Below are 18,744 nucleotides of genomic sequence, written 5' to 3' on the forward strand. Positions count from 1 at the left end.
CCTATTGCCATGTGAGACAACACTCAACAAGGGCCACGGTTAAAAGATATATATCTTTATAAGCCATTACTCTGGCTACACAAGGTCACATAGAATTATTTCTTGGTAGAAGATAGCTTACCCCCACTTGGCATAATTGAATTGAATGAAGGTTGCCAACACAAGTGTTTATGATCCCCTTGGCAGATATTAAAATGTCTGATGATGCCAGTGACATCATAGCCAATGAAGTCAAAGAAGATGCTGCTGAGATGCCCCATAGTGACTCCCCAACTGAAGATGCAGAAGTGCAGTGTGGTCCAACTACGACTTCAAATGAGCCAGTGCCAGCTGACCACTCAGGAGAGCAGCATGAGACCACAGCTGCATGTGCAGAGACTGCCCCTACAGGACTTCTAGAGCAATCCAAGGCCGGTGCTGCTGAAGAGGATCCCCTCAATGGAGAAGTGACTGAGGACACGCTGGTTGAGTGCATTGATTCCGTTAGCCTCGAGGGAGATACTGGATCTGACGTATCTCTGAAAGAACAGAACGACGTGGTAAGAGTTGCCATATTTTAACCTAAACTCTCCCTGACACCCAGTCTCCAATGGCTAGCTGTTGCTAAAAGCAACACAGATTGTCACAGATTGGATAAGTTATCAATAATAGAGGCTTATTCTGATTCATAGCTGTACACCAGGGTTTAGGGGTTTTATAAAATGATGGCCTTCTGGATGGCAGTGTCCCAAAGCAACTCAAGGCATCACTTGACAAGAGATCATATATGAAACACCTCGGTGACTGGCTGTTAGAGCTGCCCCATTACCAGGCTAACCCACTGATGGATTGAGCCCATGAATGCATTCATCCATTTATGATGTCAGAGCCCTGATCACTTGTGTTTGGTTGTTTGAGTGCTGGGAATCAAACACCTGGTCTCTCCAATTCTAGGCAAGTTCTCTCCCACCAAGCTACATCTTTGGTCTTCTAACTAATCCTTAAAGGTCCCACTTCTTATTATCACATGGAAATTTGGTTCCAGCATAAGTTTCAAAGGGAGGTTCAAAACCACATTCTGAAATGATACCATATTTAGCCCACATAGTTTATGCCAAATTCTGCCACTGGGACTTGAGAGTTCAAGATGTGCTGTGACGCAACATGTGTCCTTAAAGCATATTGTGTAGTGGGAGGGAAGACATTCAGAGAAGAATGTCTGGATCTGATATTTTTTATCATTGTGTTAAGAATCATGATAGCCATCAATTGGACATGGCCTGTGTGTCAGGAGCTTTGCTGACCACCTGATGTGCTGTGTGGTTCATTCCTTGTAATGGTTCAAAGCTAGGTGATCCTAACTACAGTTGATAGACACCTAAGCTCGAAGATGGCAAGCAGCTTGTCCTGGGCTTCTCAGTGGGTAACAAAAGATATTATGGTGTTAGCCTTAATAATTCCAGATGACAAGGATGGGGGAGGTCTCTGGATAACCCCTGGAGTTCTGCTGCATAGCTAAAAGTCTACTGTGGAGAACTTCAGCATTGAGATCACAGTTTATTATCACTTGTCACCTTCGTGGGGACCAGGTGCCCCTCTCCTTAGTACCCACACCTCTCCTTCTGCAAGATAACCTAGGCCAGTGTCTCCCTATGGGTACCCTTTTTTTTGGAGGGAGAGGGATTTTTGTGACAGGGTTTTGCCATGTTCCTGAGGCTAGCTTCCAATTCATCCTCCTGCCTAAGCCTACCAAGTGCTGGGGTTATAGGCATGACTTGTGCTGTAGCGACATGGCCATCCAAGCTAGATTTCCTGGCACTCTCCCCTCCAAGCACAACAAAAAACAGAAGGCATTTAGCCTTCTGGGTGATCTAGAATGATGATTCGTAAGAGGGGTCAGGGTCTAGCTTTCACCAAGAACTAGCCTTGTTAATCTCATGGTGTACACCTCAAGTTACTGAGAAGTGACCGAGTGGAATGTTCTGAGAGTATACATGAAACAGGGAACCAAGAAATCTGGCCATTCATTTTTCCATTGTGTTACTAACTGTGTTAGTTTGGTCAAGAAACATCAATTCTTTTTGTCTCTATTTTTTTCCTTTATTAAAAAAAAAGAATTTTCACGTGAAGACTTCGGGGATTTCTCCCAGTGTTTTTTGACTTGTATTCCAGGTGTGGCTTCTCTTTATCTTCCTCAAAGGTTTGACTCTCAGACCTGCTCAAAGACAGTATGAGCTCCCTGAGGGAGCAGGGTTTGGCTTCCTGTTACTGGAAACATACAGCCTTTGGCATTGCAACAGGTTTCCTACAAAGTTCACTCTGAAGAGCCACACAATCAAATTTAAACAAACAAAAACGAAACAATGTCACAGTGTCATAAGAAAGTTTGCAGTTTTGTGTTGGGTTACGTTCATAGCTGTTCTGGTGCAGAGTGGACAGACCTGGAATTCTAACCAAAGCTAAACAGCCATTCTGTGGGGATGGTATGGAGAAGACTTGAGAACCAGCTGGACATTAGGATAAGATGTGGAAAATATCCACTAAAGTGGTCATGTACAGGGCCCTTGAAGCCAGCCATGACCTCCTAAAGGACCACAGACTCCCAGAACAGAGGGTCACAACTCTACCCAAGCATCCCTGTCTCTGGGGATGCTAATGATGAACTGACTCCTGAGCCCCACCCTTTTAAGGAGCTTTAGATAGTTCTCATGCTTGTCTGGGATTGAAAGTAATATTCCAGGCCAGAAAACCTTGAGGAAACTTTTAATGACTCTTTGAGTAGGAGATGTCTTGGTACCACTTCAGCTCTATAATTCTGTGGTGCCAACCAAGCACTTCAAAAGCATCTGAAGAGGATTGTGTGTTAGATTATTAAATGAACATCAGAGTTCAAAGCAGGCCCCCGGGATATGCAAGACAACACACGCTATTACCATTGTTCTTGACTGCCACACCATCAGTACATGGTATGACTGTACTGAAGATACTACACACTTTGGCTATAGAACATAGAGAAGTCAATCAAACTTACTGGGGAACCTTCCTTCCCATTGGCTCGCTTTCATAGTGCTGGAAGTTGCTATGCAAGCTGTTGGGGGAAAGAAAACATCAGTGAGTGGTATTACTCAGCACTGTACCCCGATTGCTGCAATTCTGACCTGGCAGGCAAGATATGCTGCTGGTGCAATAGAGGCATGCAAGTAACCAGAGCAACCAACCACTTCGTAATTTGCTATGAGGCCTGCTCTAGAAGAAGAAATTTCAAGTTTAGTACTATAATCCTAGTCACAAACTCATGACTTAGGCAGTCGTAGACTCTAAGGTAGAAGTCCTACTATTTTGGTAAATGGTCATGCTATCTAATTGCCTTGAAAATATTTATACCACACGGTCAGATTTTAACCCTTCTTTGTAGAAATTACCAGTAAAGGACATTCTTCTCTCTCTCTCTTAGTTTCTTATCCTGAGTTCCTTAAGTTAATATTAGAGGTGATCAATTCTGTGCCTAGTCTTCAAATACTGATCATTTATTATATTTGCTTTTTGTTGGGTACTTACCGGCAATCTTCTTGCAATGAAGAAAATAACCATCAAGTCAGTTAATAATAAATTCTTTAGAAAAAATAGTGTCAAGCAGGCAGGAAGGAAGCCCTTGAAATAGAAGTTTATTCCTAAATTGGTTACTTGGCTACTGAACACATAGGAAAATAGTCAAGTTCAAAAGCCTCCTTGATCCTAAAGTATCTAATCCTGATAAAGTCTCATCAATCCCTTTAAAGAAGTTTTTGTAGGAAAAATGTCTTTTAGAGCACATTAGATTTTGTCACACTGCATAAATATCTATCTTTTAAGTGATCTGTGTTTGCAGCATTGCTGGATCTACCATTATGTTCACTTTTACCAGACTGAGTGGAGACTATACCTTGATAGACAAGGCCAGAGAACAGTATATGGCCAGTAGTCTACCAGGTGGCTACTGAATCAGTTATTTTGTGTTGCCATTCACAAACACCCAGCACAAACAACCTAAGGGGGGGGATATTTACTCTGAGTCACAATTTCAGGCGACTTTGTCTGAACATCATGGTGACAAGAGCATATGACAGAGGACATGTTTCACCTTGTGGTAGACAGGAAACAGAGAGAAGAAAGATACCAGAAGAGGCTAAATCTACCTCCCCAGGACACACACACACACACACACACACACACACACACACACACACACACACACACACACACACCGTGCCCCGTGGCATCCTACCTCATATGATTATTTGTCTTCTAATAACACCTTAATGTCATGAAACCACCAAGGGATTAATAAACTCACAAAGGTGGCGCCCTCCTATGTGATTGTCTCTGAAAACTCCATCAGACACACCCACACACATGCTGCAGGCACTCCTAAGTTATCTTTATCCAATCAATTTGCCGATCCAGACTTTCCACCACACAGCTCTGAAGGATCACACCATTATGCTATCAGGGAAACTATCTGATCACCGGGCGGTGGTGGCGCACCCCTTTCATCCCAGCACTCAGAAGGCAGAGGCAGGTGGATCTCTGTGAGTTTGAGGCCAGCCTGGTCTACAGAGGTCAGGCTTCAAAGCTATACAGAGAAATCCTGTCTTGAAAAAACAACAACAAAAACAGGCTGGAAAGATGGCCCAGTGGTTAAGAGTAGTGCTGCTCTTCTAGAGGTCTTGAGTTCAATTCCCAGCAACCACTTGGTGTCTCACAACCATCTATAATCTGGTGCCCTCTTTCTGGCCTGGAGGCATACATGCAGGCAGAACATTGTGTATATAATAAATAAATAAATCTTAAAAAAGAAAAAAGGAATCTGTTTTCAGGACTCCTTCTCTAGCCTTGGAAACTATGGAGCTAAGCCTTTCTGAACAATTTACTCAAAGCATCTGGGGGAGAGAGTCCCCATCCTTACTTGAACATCGGATGTTGGGATTCCTCGTTTGATACCTCTACCACTAGCATGCCACCAGCAAGCTGAGAAATGTGGTATCTACAGGATTTCTGCAGCCTAGCTAGGGCAGGCAGCCATACAGAAATGGTTCTAGCTGCAGCATGAGGGAAGCCTTTAGTGGAACATTTATTTAAACCAGTCTTGAGGATCAATTGAATCTTCCCCCTCAGTTCAGAAAGGTTAATCTTGGTTGAGAATGGTACAAATGTTCTTATGGATCTTGCAAGATTTGGTAATGTACCAGCCTAGCAACCCTTAGAAGACCCAGCTCAGGTCAAGTTTCTCTAGATTCTGGTGTGTGTGTGTGTGTGTGTGTGTGTGTGTGTGTGTGTGTGTGTGTGATATATTCATGCACATGTGCAATACAGAACTCACTGATTGGGTAGACCAGCTGGCCCAAAAGCCTTTCTTATGCCTGGACATGTAAAGGTGGGAAGACTCATAAATATATTTAACTATCTACAAATCAGATATTCAAGGTGTTGGTAAAAAGTGTGCTGTGTTCACCATTAAAATCCATTTCTGCAGTTCAGAATGCTAATTAGCAAAGCATCAGGTGTTAATAGAAGTAGAGATAATAGAATTGCTTATTAAGACTGCCTCTGGAGCATGGCTTACCTAATGAGGATGCCCTGCTGTCCTGGACTATACATATTTTATTGGAATTAACTTAATTAACTTAATCTAAGAAGCATACACAATATCATACTATGTATGTAAAAGTGTTCTAAAAATAACTGAAGTCATAATACTAAATGCTGGCAATAAACGAGTAACAGCGAAAAGACAGGGCAGAGGCAGTGCTGTTGGATACAGTTTGACTTGGATTTCTGTGGTGGTTTGAATGTAATTGGCCCCCTTAATCTCATGGGGGAGTGGCACTATTAGGAGCTGTGGCTTTGTTGGGGTGGGTATGGTCTTGTTGGAGGAAGTGTGTCACTGTGGGGGAAACTTGATTAATGTTTGGTCCATTTTCCCCCAAGTTGAATACATTCAAGTATTTTAAATAACAAGAATGTGACACATTCTATTTCCTTTTCAAGTACCTCATTTATCTATCGATTACAAAACCTTGCTGAGTGCTTAGTAATTGTTATAAAGCTATTAAATTTATAGAATAGGCTTAAAGACCTAAATGCTAATATACTATTCCTAAATGTGGGACAATTTTAGCTTAAAGTCTCTACTGTGATAATTCAGCTATTCATTGTAAATTGGTTTTCAAACCTTGTCACCCTGTTAAGTTCCATAAATATTAGTAGTGCAGAAAAGGTGAAATGTGTACAAAAAACATCAATAGCATGACTTTGGTGCTTTAGCTTTTCTATGTTTAATTTTTAACTCTCCCCAGAGTTGAATTATGTGTACTCATCAGGGAAGGAAAATTACTTGGAAACAACTGAGATATTGTGACTCAGACCTTCTGACAGAGCTGTAGGTTCCCTGGACAGCTTGCAACCTCCCTGCCACATTGAGGCTCCTTTTAGAGTATCTGTGCTGTGACTTTCAGAACTTAAGGAAGGCTTGGTGTCCTGGGTCCAATGGCCAACATCCCTGGTACAAGACATACACAGTACCCGATTCCTCATCTTGAAGTGGCGTTTATTACATAGCAAAAAGTTCTAGAGTCATTTGACATTTGTTTTTCTATTTGCTAGCCAATTACCAGCTGCCGGGCATATTAAATATTGTGGATTTGAGTCAGAGGTTGTCACCCCTGTGTGCATTGTTCTTCCTAATCATGGGCAGTGATTGGCCATAGGAAAGAATGATATAGTCATCAGCTTACGTCTGTCTTCCCGAGGGCACAAAATTGCCACTGGATTCCATTGCCAAATGAGGTGATCAATGTGGACACCACCAAGGAGTGCAGACAGTCATGAGTCATGGGTGTTCTACTCATGTTAACAAACCTCTCTCTCTGTTTCCAGACAGAAGGAAAAACTGACAGTCAGCTTACAAAGTTTCGTGTTGTTACTACCTAATCACAGAGTGTCTATATGGCTGGGATTTCATGCACAACTTTGTATGAAATAATTCTTTTAATCTTCACAAAACCTGTGGGATTATTGGTTCACACACACATATTTGAGTACACTCTGTACAATTTCATAAAAGTCTATGATAGCCTTGAGTATACCCCCCCTTCTACGAGCTCTCCTCTGCCATGTCTTGCATTTTATAATGAATGAATGAGTGCTTAGATGAGCTTTAGTAACTCGTTTTCCAGAACAGCAGAACCGCAACTCAAACCCAAGCAATTCAATTCTATGACCTTTTCTATTGCTCACATCTTTCTGCTGAATGGATGGTGTTTGGTATTTACTTGATAAATCAGTTAGGAATGCATCTAAGAAACAAATAACTAAAATCTAACACAGTGGTTTATGGAACAGCGATGGATTTTTCTCCCATGATACAAAAGATGGAGACAAGCAGCTCCTGGTGTTGGTTTAGTGCTCCATCAGGACCAAGGATGGTGCTTCCTTGACCTTTCTTGAAGCAACAGAAGGGATTGCTACTGTCAAACATCATATCCACATTCAGGGCAGGAGAAAGAGAAAGAGTTGGCAAAGGCCATAACTGAAAATTTATCACGAAAGTCAAAGCTTCCCTCTTTATACACGTCTTTGTGAAAAACTGGTCATGATACCACCATTGTCTGAAAGAGTGAGAGGCAGTAAGGAAAGGCATCTGGGGATGACTGACAGGCAGCCTGGGAGCTACAGCGTCTACGGATTATATAAGCCTCCTTCTCCCCTCCCTCCCTCCATTCCTTCTTCCCATAAAAAAGCTCTGAGGTGTTGCTTGGTTGACTCCTGATGTATGTATTCTTCCTTTGCTTTCTGTGGTCTATTTGTGAACTGTAAGAGAAAACTGTGCTTCCACTAACTGCATCCAGACTCTTGATGTAATCAGCAGAATCTGTTGCAGATCTGAGCAAGATAATGGATGAGTATCAGTCATTTAGCCAACAAATACCATTAAGCACTCCTCTCGACCCTACGGATAGATCAGTGACCAGAACAAGAAAGAAAGGGAGAGAGACAGAGAAAGAGAGATCAAGAGGTGGGCAGGGAAGCAAAACTGAGGGAACCTTCTAGAACACAAAGCTGGGAATGCAGCCAGCCCCAAGACTAGAGACCATAGATCTGAAATGCTTCTGTTTGCTTGGCAAATAGAATAGGGTGGCCCATATTGCCTGAATTTTAACCTTCTGTGGCTCACACTAAACCACAATCTCTAGTCTAGAATCCAGGGAGACAGAATGTGACTGCATAGGCCAGGAACAGTTTCATCCCTGCAGGTGAGGTCCGGAGTGACAGGGATCATTTGAGTGAAGCCAAACAGCTTGAATTCAAATATCCCATAAAACTTTCTGTTGTCACCACCCCCTCCAGTCTAATTGACGCCCTTTTTGGACACTTAGTCAATGTTGGACACCACCACCCACCCACCACACTACCGTTCCCATCCCCATTCCACAAGTCTGGAAGTTAAAGGTCGTGAAAGGCACATTTATTTAGCCCTGAAAGCATAGACTAATTCAGGGCCATTTTAAATGTTTTTGCATCACTTTTGTATTCTGTTGTGTTACATTCCCCTGCCCCCTCCACTCCTCTAACCCCACCCCCACTCTGCATGTCCTTGTCCCTGTCTTTCAGGGAATGGGATGAGGAGTACAACTCCCTTTTCACATTGGGCCAAGTCCACAGGAGCCAACGCCTCCTTTACTCAGTTTGGTTACAAAGTACATGCTGCAATGTAGGTCAGGATACTCTTTTATGACCCATATGAACTATAAGCCCGGGAGATATGGTTAACTTGGTGTTTTTTTTTTTGTTGTTGTTGTTGTTCTGGAATCTTCTCTGTATCTCTGAATGTTTTTCCATTCAGGGGCAAAGTGACTATCTGACCTGCTGCTAATTTGCTCTCCTGCAGGCTGTGGACTCCCCACCACGGGCAGGAGGATGGGCAGGCTGGGGATCCTGGGGGAAATCTCTGCTCTCATCTGCATCAGCCACAGTAGGTAAGTGTTGGGTGTTGCACCAGAACAGAGTTCAGAAGCTTGAAGGGACAAGAGTTGGTGACATAGCACATAATGATGGAGTTTAACACTTGCCCATGGGAAATCTGTTTCAGTGTTCAAGTCAGTATTGTTTGGGGGGGGGTTTAAACCACTACCTTTTTTATCCCTTAATGTATAGATTTAAGAAGTAGATATTTGCGTAGGCACACACATATTTATGCATATACATAAATACAGATACACACATAGATTTTTTTTAAAGATGAGTCTTGCTGTGTAATCTAGGCTGACCTTGAACTTGTGATTCTCCTGCCTCAGCTTCCTGATTGCTGGGATTACATGTGTGCACCACCACACCCAGTTGCTATATTCATGTTGATTGATTTGTGTGTGCTGAACCATCCTAAAATCCATAATATTTTAAACACAGACAATTTTTTGTGTCTAATACAAGAACTGAAACAACCAGCATGAGGGGAGATAGTGTTAGGGATCCCAAGGCTAGAAACAGAGAGTGGGGGTCAGGAGTTAGATTCTCAAAAGATCATGGAAAATCACAGTCAGAAGCAGGGGTTGGAATGGGACCATCTATGAGCAGGGATTCTGTAAAGTTACGGGTTCTAATGCTGCTGAGCCCATCAGGCTCCAACAGATAACTCCAAAGCCATGGTCACACAGGCAGCCCTGTTAATGTCAGTGGGATAAACACACACACACACACACACACACACACACAGACAGAGAGAGAGAGAGAGAGAGAGAGAGAGAGAGAGAGAGAGAGAGAGAGATGAATGGGTGAGAGAGAGATTTGTGGGAAAGGTGGTCAACATGGATGGTAGAACATAGGAGGTGAGATTAGTCAGTAAGTATGCAAAGTGTACATATGTAAAAAAATTAACAATTAAGAAAAAAGAAAAACATATGGGTTCCTGCCTGAGCTGTTAACTTGGTGTTGAGGGGTAACTTCCATGACATTCAGAAACAATGTCAATCCCAGCACTTTGTAGCATTAACAGTTTATCATTGTGGGACAAAGAAACTTATTAGAAAACAGGGCACTCACAGCCACAGAGACACTCTTGAAGGTTTATAAATGGCCTGCAGAAGGTAAAGGAAGAAAATAACCACATTCAACTGCGATTAACTTCCACTCAAAGCCTCATGTTACCCCCAGGGTGATTCAGTTGCAGACAGGCAGCAAAACATAGTCCTTTGCATAGGGCTGTCAACAGCACTGGAAATACAGAGGCTGAAATGCTGCAGTACAGCCGTTGTAAGTCTTTAGAGCTGATGGGAAAGCGAGCAGAGAACAGAAACATTTGGAAGGTGGTGCTTTCTTGGAGTGCTAGAATGTGAGACCCAGTCTTGAGTACTTCTAACCTGCTGAGGCAAGACACTGTGGCTCAGTAGCTACACCTTGTAGGTGCTCTTTGTGACACGGGGGTTCTCTATTTGAAAAAGAATGGTCAGGGGAACTTGAGAAAGCCTAAGGTCCCTTCCCACTTTCCTCCTGATAGCCACCTGTGGAAGGAAGTACGAATGAGTAGCCACTGTTCTGGATGGAATCAGATAGCCTACTGATGGGTGTTTGTCTCCTCTACACTGTTCTGTCTTGTCTTGTGGCTTATTAAAAAAGCATATGTGAAATCAAACATCTCAGCCAACAGTTCTTTTCGAGGAATCCTCCCTCTTAAAAGGTATCTACATCACTCACAGACAAACTGCGTCACAGTCTAACAATACTTAATCATCTGCCACTCATGCGTGTTGGAAAATTCATAAAATACATTAAAAATCCTTGTTATTCCATGCAGAACCCAAAAGGGGGAAATGCCAAAAACACAGAAAAATGACCAAAAACTGATAATATTGATAATTTCAAGGCAACATCATAAACATCAGCTATGGCTTTCCACAAGCACCTAGTAGACATGGCTTCCCTTTAGAATGTATTGCTAAGAGTAAAGTGATGGTCCAGTCATGAAAATGAGAGCTGGCAGTGCTAAGACATAAAGATTTCAGAGTCAAACCCCTACCCTACAGAATGGAGCAATTTATTACTCCATCCTATGAAGGCCTAAATGTTTATTTGAAAAGTTGGTTGTGGCAGTTTTAGGACTCTAAATACCTAATCAGGAATACCTGGTTGGGTGACAGAATGCATCTGGACACATTAACTTTTTTACTTTCTCAAAAACACTGTTCTCCTCTTACCCATCCTTTCTCAAGTTGCAGTTTTTCACATTCTAATAATACTTTCTACCAAACACATCCAGACAACCTTAGTGTTTATTACAAAGAATGGCAGACTCATCAAAATTGTGCTACTATGAAAACTCCCCTCTGTACACAGTACCATTGACTGCAAGGGAATATTTATCTGTCTGTCTGTCTGTCTGTCTGTCTATCTCAAAGTGATGCTGATGATCTAAAAATTCCTAAGCATTGGGAATTTTAGAGAGCCCTATACCAATCAGGGTTATCTAGAGGAACAGAACTTATAGAATGGATGTGAGTATATATATGAATATATATATGGAAATTTATTAGACTGGCTTACAGACTGTGGTCCCACTAGTCCAACAATGGCTATCTACCAATGGAAGGCCTAAGAATCTAGTAGTTGTTCAGTCCTCGAGGCCGGTTGTCTTAACTGGTCTTCTGAATCCCAAAGAAGTAGGCTCTAATGCCAGTGAAGGGATGGACTTGCTTCCTTCTTCCATGTCCTTTACATAGGCTGCCAGCAGAAGGTGTGGTCCAGATTAAAGGTGAATCTTCCCATCTCAAAAGATCTGGATTAGAAGTGAGTCTTCAAACGTCAGAGGATTTAGTTAAGAAAAAATCCCTCTGCTCAACCATTTGGGTTTTAGTTAATTCCAGATGCAGTCAAGTTGACAACCAAGACTAGTCATCCATGAAAAGGGGTATGGGATTGATGCCATTGCTTCCCACAGTGCTTTGCAGTCTCTGTACTAGGGACGAGATTGGTGGGTTTCTGGTGGACTTTGATGAGAATGCTGTCAGCTCAGTAGCACTTACTGTTAATCCTGACCCTAGGGTAGGGTATATACGTGAGCATTTGACTACAGAGAAGTTTGGCCATCATTTGGGAGAGGGAAGAGTTTTCCAGAAGGCAAGTTGATTGGCATCTTTTTTTTAGTTTGCTTTAGTTGACAATGGCAGCCTCAACTGTATGTTTTTTCTAACAACAACAACAAAACTACATTCTGCTCTTTGTTGTAACAAAAAGAAGATTTAAGAAGGAAATGACACTGGCGTATGGTATCACTCCAAACCTCACCGCCACAGCCCCACATCTTACAGCACAGGGGTGATTCCAGACTACAAGCCCTGGCCCTGCAAGGCACGGCTGGGAAAGGTAGCTAGAGTGAGATTGCAATGTGAAGTGAACTTTTCCTTGCTCTGTGGCCACTGTGAGGTAAGTCAAATCCAAATCCAAATGTTTTAGAGGACAAAGCTCTTGAGCAAGGATCTGACTTCTGGAGTTAGAGAATCAAGGCTACACTGGCATTCTATAATGACTCACACATAAAACTTCCTTAGTGTAAAGTAATGAGTACACAGGTTGGTTAAGGTGTCAGGCAGACTGGGCTTGAATCTACCTCCCACCTACCAACTCGGGGACCTTTGGCAGGGGATGTCATCTTGACAGGTCTCAGTTTTCTTGGCTATGGAAGGGCTGTAACACCACCTCTTAACACACTGCTATTGTGAAAAGTAGATAATTTACTATTCTGAACTTTTTAGCACAGTGTCTGGGATATCCTACAAGATCAATAAACACCCACAGTGGAGAGATTTAGCACATCACTAGAAAGTACACATCATAGATTTCCTGGCAGAGAAGGCACAGCAGCAGAGACACAGGAGGTGAATTACTTCACGTCACACAGCAGAGAAATGGTGGAGCCCAAGTTCTTGGGTTGACTTTGGTGTAGACTGCTTTTCTTTAGAGTCTAAGTACAGGTGACTAAAATACCAGCTGACCGTTGAAAGTTTATAAATGATGTTGTCCTGTGGCAGTCTTGCAGTCTTATTTTGATTTGGGTTCATTGTTTTTCTGGTTTTGTTTTAGTTGTTTGTTTTGCTTCCCAGCGTTCACTTTCTACTGCAGCTCGAAAACCAGCCCCAGGCCCAGCCTTAGAGCCTTGGGATTCCAGGGCCTTCCATGTTTTAGGGTATTTAGGCTCGTGGTGACGTGAAGTTAATCCACAAACTACACTAAATTGTGTCACATGAGTTGGTTGTCTTTCTCTTGCTGATAGAATCCAGCCACTGTCTCTGGAAATGGAGTCATCAAAAGACCGGTGGTTCTATTATGATTTCCTTATTCTGGGCACTAGATGTCACACTAAGTCAAGCTTTAGAAGTGACTTGACTATGTAGGGTGTGGCAATACCTACTATACATACATATATACATATATACATATATATATATATCCTACAGCTTTTAGGTAAATGTAAAGCTTAACTTTGAATTTCTAGTAGAATCCAGAAATACTTTCTTTTACTCACACAAAAAAATTAGAACTGTTAATCAGAAAACAGCAGCTTCTTGGCATCTGTGTTCCATTAAATACGTCTTGCTTACATGCACATTAAAAACTGTTTCATTCCAAAAAAAAGGAGTTTTCTAAAGACAGTTTTATACACACTTCTGTGTTGTCATTTGTAAGGCTTCCCCCCACCCTTTGTCTTTTTGTGTTGTTTGAGACAGTGTCTCATGGAGCCCAGGCGGGCCTTGAACTTGTTAGGTATCTGAGGCTCTTGAACTCCTGATCCTCCTACCTCTGCCTTCCAAGTTCTGGGACTACAAACTGACAGTCCTCTGTGTTCTGAGATGGCGAGAAACTGTTCTTCCCAACAAAGAAACAGACAAGATCTAACCTGCCAGGAATGGAGAGGGTCAAAGGGGTGATGATGAATGAAAGGCTAGCTGAACTCACAGAGCAGGCTAGGCCCCCAGCCTCCGAAGCTCACTCACTCTGATTTTGGCTCTCAGAAATCTATAGCTGTGAATTGCGCGTGGAGATTTTCCTTTTGGAAAATTCATAGATTTTTGTTGTTTGTTTCATTTAAAAAAGAAAACAATGACCTTAAGGAATCTGAAGTCAATGACTTAAATGCTGAAATTTCAGTGAATTTTTATTGAAATGTTTGGAATTCATTGGAGGCTAGAAAGAATTAATTTAAGCCAGATTGAAAGCTTATAATTAAGTCTTAGGCTTAGCAGTTTGTTTTTTCAAGTAACTCAGTAATGAGTTTGAGCTGTGTTTAATGATCTGCATGAGTGTAGGCACATATTTCTATTGTAATTAAAGTTGTAAATCATGTTTCCTAGGTTTTCAGCATTTGTAGGTAATATATGATGACAAATAATTTTCAGTTGGAACGAACCAGTGAATATCATTGCCCTGTGTTGAGGTTGCTTTGATAAATTGGGTTATAATTGATAAAATAACACTTGTTTGTATGGTGTGTTTATATGTGGGTGTGCATATGTGAGTGTGTACACAGGCCAGATTTAGCCTCAGATGCCACTCCTCAGGATGTTGTCCACATTGCGTTTTGGGACAGCTTGGCTCACATAACCTGAAATTTACTGATTCAATTAGAATATCTGGACATCAGGCCCCAGGAATCCACCTGTCTCTGCCTCCTAGTTCTGAGACTACATCCCGTGCCACCACCCCCAGATTTTTACATGAGTTGTAGGTATTGACATCAGGTCCAAAATACATTCTTTGAATTCACCTGTTTCTTCCTCTAACTCCGGAGATGGATGAACAGTCATTTGAACAGTGCTTTGTATTTTTGACTGGTTCTGTTTAGCTGTGACTTGGCTCTTTGCCCCTAGGAGTTATGATTACCACTGCCTTATGTTTGAACAAACCAAGGTCCCTGCAGATGTCCTTCCTTTCTTCTTGCATGCCAAAGCAGGGGGCAGGCACCCACATGGAGACAGCACAGGCTGGTTTTCCTTCTCCAATAGCTGTGAGGACCTCAGTGAGCCGTCCGGGTTTTGGTTGCTTCATTCTGTCTGGAAATACAGAAAGGCTATAACCCATCTTAGTGGAGGATGTCCCACTGTCTTTGGATGAACTGTAGGCAAGACTTTTTTCTATCAAGTCAGGGTTGGTTTTTGCTCAGTGCACAAGAGGGTCTGCTCTATACTCACTCATCAAGGACTTACTGAATCACAGCTGTGGCAGTGTCTTGGTAATAAAGGACCGCCCTTCTTGGAAATACAGGTGTTACCTGTCCAGTAGAGTAAAACCAGTGACCTTTGGCCTGATTTGGACTGTTACTGCTTCCTGGTTTTCCTACTGACTGACCTTTTTTGATTTAGAGTCTTCAGGTCAGTCCAAGACTTTCCATGGTGCACTTTTAAGAAATGCGGTGATGCCCGGCCGTGGTGGCGCACGCCTTTAATCCCAGCACTCGGGAGGCAGAGGCAGGCGGATCTCTGTGAGTTCGAGGCCAGACTGGACCGATAGCCTCCAAAACAATACAGAGAAACCCTGTCTCGTAAAAACCAAAAACAAAAACAAAAAAAAGAAATGCGGTGATTTTTTGTTTGTTTTGATTTTGAGACTTTGTTTATTTTATTTGTTTTGTTTTGAGACAGAATCTTGTTAAGTTGCTCTGTAGCAAGCAACGGGCCTATAATGCTATGTAGACCAGGCTAGTTTCAAACTTGCATCCTCCTGCCTCAGACTCCTGAGTTGGAATCATAGACGTGTGCCACCACCATGTCTAGGTTCATACACAGGAATGTACTGAAGCTCATCTGACTTCAGTTCAGCCAATGTTAACTGAGCATCTACAATGTGCTAGGACTTAAAAAAAACAACAACAAAAACAAATGACACATCAGCCATATGACTCTTTAAAAAGCATGAGGAAGATAAGACAGCCATGCCATTCAAAGATACTGGCTTGAGTTTGGAATCTCAGTGTGAAAAACGGTCAATATGAGAGACAGAAGGCAGAGGGTCTGGAAACATAGTAAGGAAACTGAGTCACAAAGGGAGTGTGGCTTCTTTCAGGTCACTCGGCCTTGACCAAGTTGAGCTCATCTTTGGGCCCTACCCCAGAGAATGTAAATGCCCTGCTGTTGAGCATTTTGTTTTATTCAGGGTGGACACACACAAGGCCAGATAGTTTTGTGTGATCAGCCCAGGGGTTACAGACTGTGTGGGCTTATAATGTATCTGTGAACTATATATTTATTTCCCTACAGGTCATGGATTAACAGCAGTCAAAGAAAAGGCTGGGGCAACCCTGCGAATCCACAGTGTCAATTCCGGATCTCCTGAAGGGGTACCAGCTGATGCCGAAAATGGATTTTCTGAAAGTGAGTGGCGTATTCACCTCGCGTTCGATTTTATCACAATGTGTGCACAGTTACACAGTGGGAAAGAGCCCAAGTTCAGATCAGCAGAACACATTCTAACAGGGGTGTTCTCTCTCTTGTGACAGATACGACTCCTGCTCAGGACCCTGCGGGAGGCGCCCACACTTCTCCACCAGGGGCGGCAGGGTCCAGGGGCATGCTGTCAGCCCTCACCAACGTGGTTCAGAACACGGTGAGTCCCTAGCTGCCCCCTGTCTCCCCTGGTGGCTCCCTTCTTTTGATCTCTCCATCTCGTGACCCAGATACATCAGAGAAAAGGCAGACTTGCTCGTGGCTCTGGATTATGGATGGCTTGTTATGCTTTTTGCTACAGAGTAGGTGTGACCTTGGTTCTGAAATAAAAGGGCAAGTTGAAATGTGGCCTACGTTTAAAAGAAGAGCGTGGTTTAGCGGGGACATTTTTTTTTTCCAATCTGATTTAACTGTGACCTTTCCTGCTGCTGCAAGGACAGCCTCTGGGTGGGGGAGGAACTCAGAGCCAGGGCAGGTCTTCTTCCTGGATCATGTCTCGGTGTTCTTAAAAGTACGAGACTGTCTACATACAAAGTATGTCACAAGTCAAGAGGAATAGCCCAGAGACCAACCCTGTCACAGCCCTGCAATGCCTACTGTGCCCTTCCTTGAAGAGCCCTAAATATATCCCTGCAAGTCCTACCCTTCCTGTTTATTCATTTTCATTTAAGTTAAGTGGATATTGTTGAAGGACAGATGCATAGCCATCTCACTCCTAAAGGAAGCCTGCTATCTTATTGACCACAAAACACTGATGAGTGTTGAAAGGAAGCGGAGGTACCTGGTCCTCAGAGCCAGGAAGAAAAGATTCAGTCTACTCTCTCTAGAACAAACTAACTAGATTCTCTCGAAATATGGCTCATGTCCTTTTTCAGTCATTTACCCATGTGTGATTTTGAAGAGAGACGATTGCCCTCACTGTATACCAGGAACCTCATCAGACTCTGGCCAATAGCTGTTGCCAGATTTTGCCATATTAAGTCAATTCAACAATGGAATGCAATGCACTATGAGAGAGGGGATTGTAGATGAGCAGGGGAAGTTATCTTACCCAGATGCTGGGGTGAAATAAAGAAAACGACTGTCCTGTACTTGCTCGTTGAGGGCCCCTGGACCGGGCAGGAAGAAGGAGGCATGCCAAGAGTGTTTTAGTAGTCACCACAACAGAGCAGTTCAAGGGCACCCATGGGGGTAGCGGAAGCTCACTCAGTAACTCTGGAGTGAAAAATGAATGCATAGCTTGTCACTTCCCTTTTTGAAACTAAAATGTTTGTCATTGTTATTGTGTATGCACATGATGGGAGGTTGCTCATATGAACATGAGAGGACAACTCTGTGGAGTCAGTTGTCTCCTTCCACTCTATGTGAGTTCCGGGGATGGAACCCAGGTCATCATGTTCATGCAGCAATTGGAGCCATCTTGCCAGCCCCGAGCAATCCACTCCTGAGAGCACCACGCACATCCTCAGCTCCCTTTTTGTGCTCTGAAGCTGCTTGCCTTCCTTCCCACAGTCCCACCCCAAATGCAGGCTTGCCCTTGTCCGACAGTGCACAGACACTTCCTGTTCTCACTTTATCCTCTACGGAAGTGGCAGGATGTTGGGGGCCCGTAAATCAGCGTGTGCCAAAGTACAGCTGCTGAGAAGCCCGGCGTCCTCTGTATGCTTCGCTTTTATCATTGCTGGGACAAAATGCCCAACAGAAATAACGCACAGAAGAAGGTTTAGTTTGCTTACGGTTTGAGAGACTTGAACCATGGTTGTTTGCGCCATGTGCTTGGAACAGACGTCATGACGTCACGGTAGTGGGAGAACGTAAGCAGGGAGCTCTTCGCCTTCTGGCAGCCAGGATGCAGAGAAAGGGAAGGTACTGAGAACTAAATAAAGCCTTCAAGGTACACGCCCTGGTGGCCCACTTCCTCCGACTAGGCTCCGTCTCCTGAAGTTTCTGGAACTTGCTAAAATAACACTAGTAGCTGAGGACCAAAGATGCTCATGAGCCGGCGGGGGACACTTTATATTGAAGCCATAGCATCCTTCAAAATGTCTGATTTTGCAAGTCTGTTCCATAATAGCATGAGTATTGATTTTGTGCCAGACTTGAAAACAAATTCCAAATGCTGGAAATTCGTTAAGGCTGAAAACTGCCATTTAAGTCATTATGAAGATTGAAAAACACCCAGAGATGATATAAAAATGAAACCTGACATTTTCATGTAAGGAGAGAAAATACAGTTGTTTGCAGATTGCAGTTAGAGTTTATTGTTGGAGTTCTGTCTTGGGGTTTCAGAGCAATGTGG

At 43.0% G+C, this 18,744-nt stretch overlaps 1 protein-coding gene and 1 long non-coding RNA gene across 3 annotated transcripts in view; one reads left to right on the forward strand and one right to left on the reverse strand.

Annotated features, from left to right (window-relative positions):
• Fam114a1 (family with sequence similarity 114 member A1) overlaps nt 1-18,744 on the forward strand; it is a 59,980-nt gene that overhangs the window by 8,188 nt on the left and 33,048 nt on the right. For both annotated transcript variants that reach the window (XM_005074381.4, XM_021229704.2), the window contains exons 2-5: nt 187-539; nt 8,906-8,993; nt 16,260-16,373; nt 16,499-16,605. In XM_005074381.4, coding sequence (XP_005074438.1) covers nt 195-539; nt 8,906-8,993; nt 16,260-16,373; nt 16,499-16,605 — 654 coding nt within the window. In that variant the 5' untranslated portion in view covers nt 187-194. The remainder of the gene's footprint in view (nt 1-186; nt 540-8,905; nt 8,994-16,259; nt 16,374-16,498; nt 16,606-18,744) is intronic.
• LOC110341699 lies at nt 14,116-18,323 on the reverse strand. Its single transcript, XR_005877755.1, has 3 exons — nt 18,182-18,323; nt 17,497-17,660; nt 14,116-15,056 (listed from the first exon to the last, which is right to left on the reverse strand). It is a non-coding gene; the product is annotated as an uncharacterized LOC110341699 (long non-coding RNA).

This window comes from Mesocricetus auratus, unplaced genomic scaffold (genome assembly GCF_017639785.1).
Source record: "Mesocricetus auratus isolate SY011 unplaced genomic scaffold, BCM_Maur_2.0 Super-Scaffold_100006, whole genome shotgun sequence".
In the NCBI taxonomy this organism is placed as follows: domain Eukaryota; kingdom Metazoa; phylum Chordata; class Mammalia; order Rodentia; family Cricetidae; genus Mesocricetus; species Mesocricetus auratus.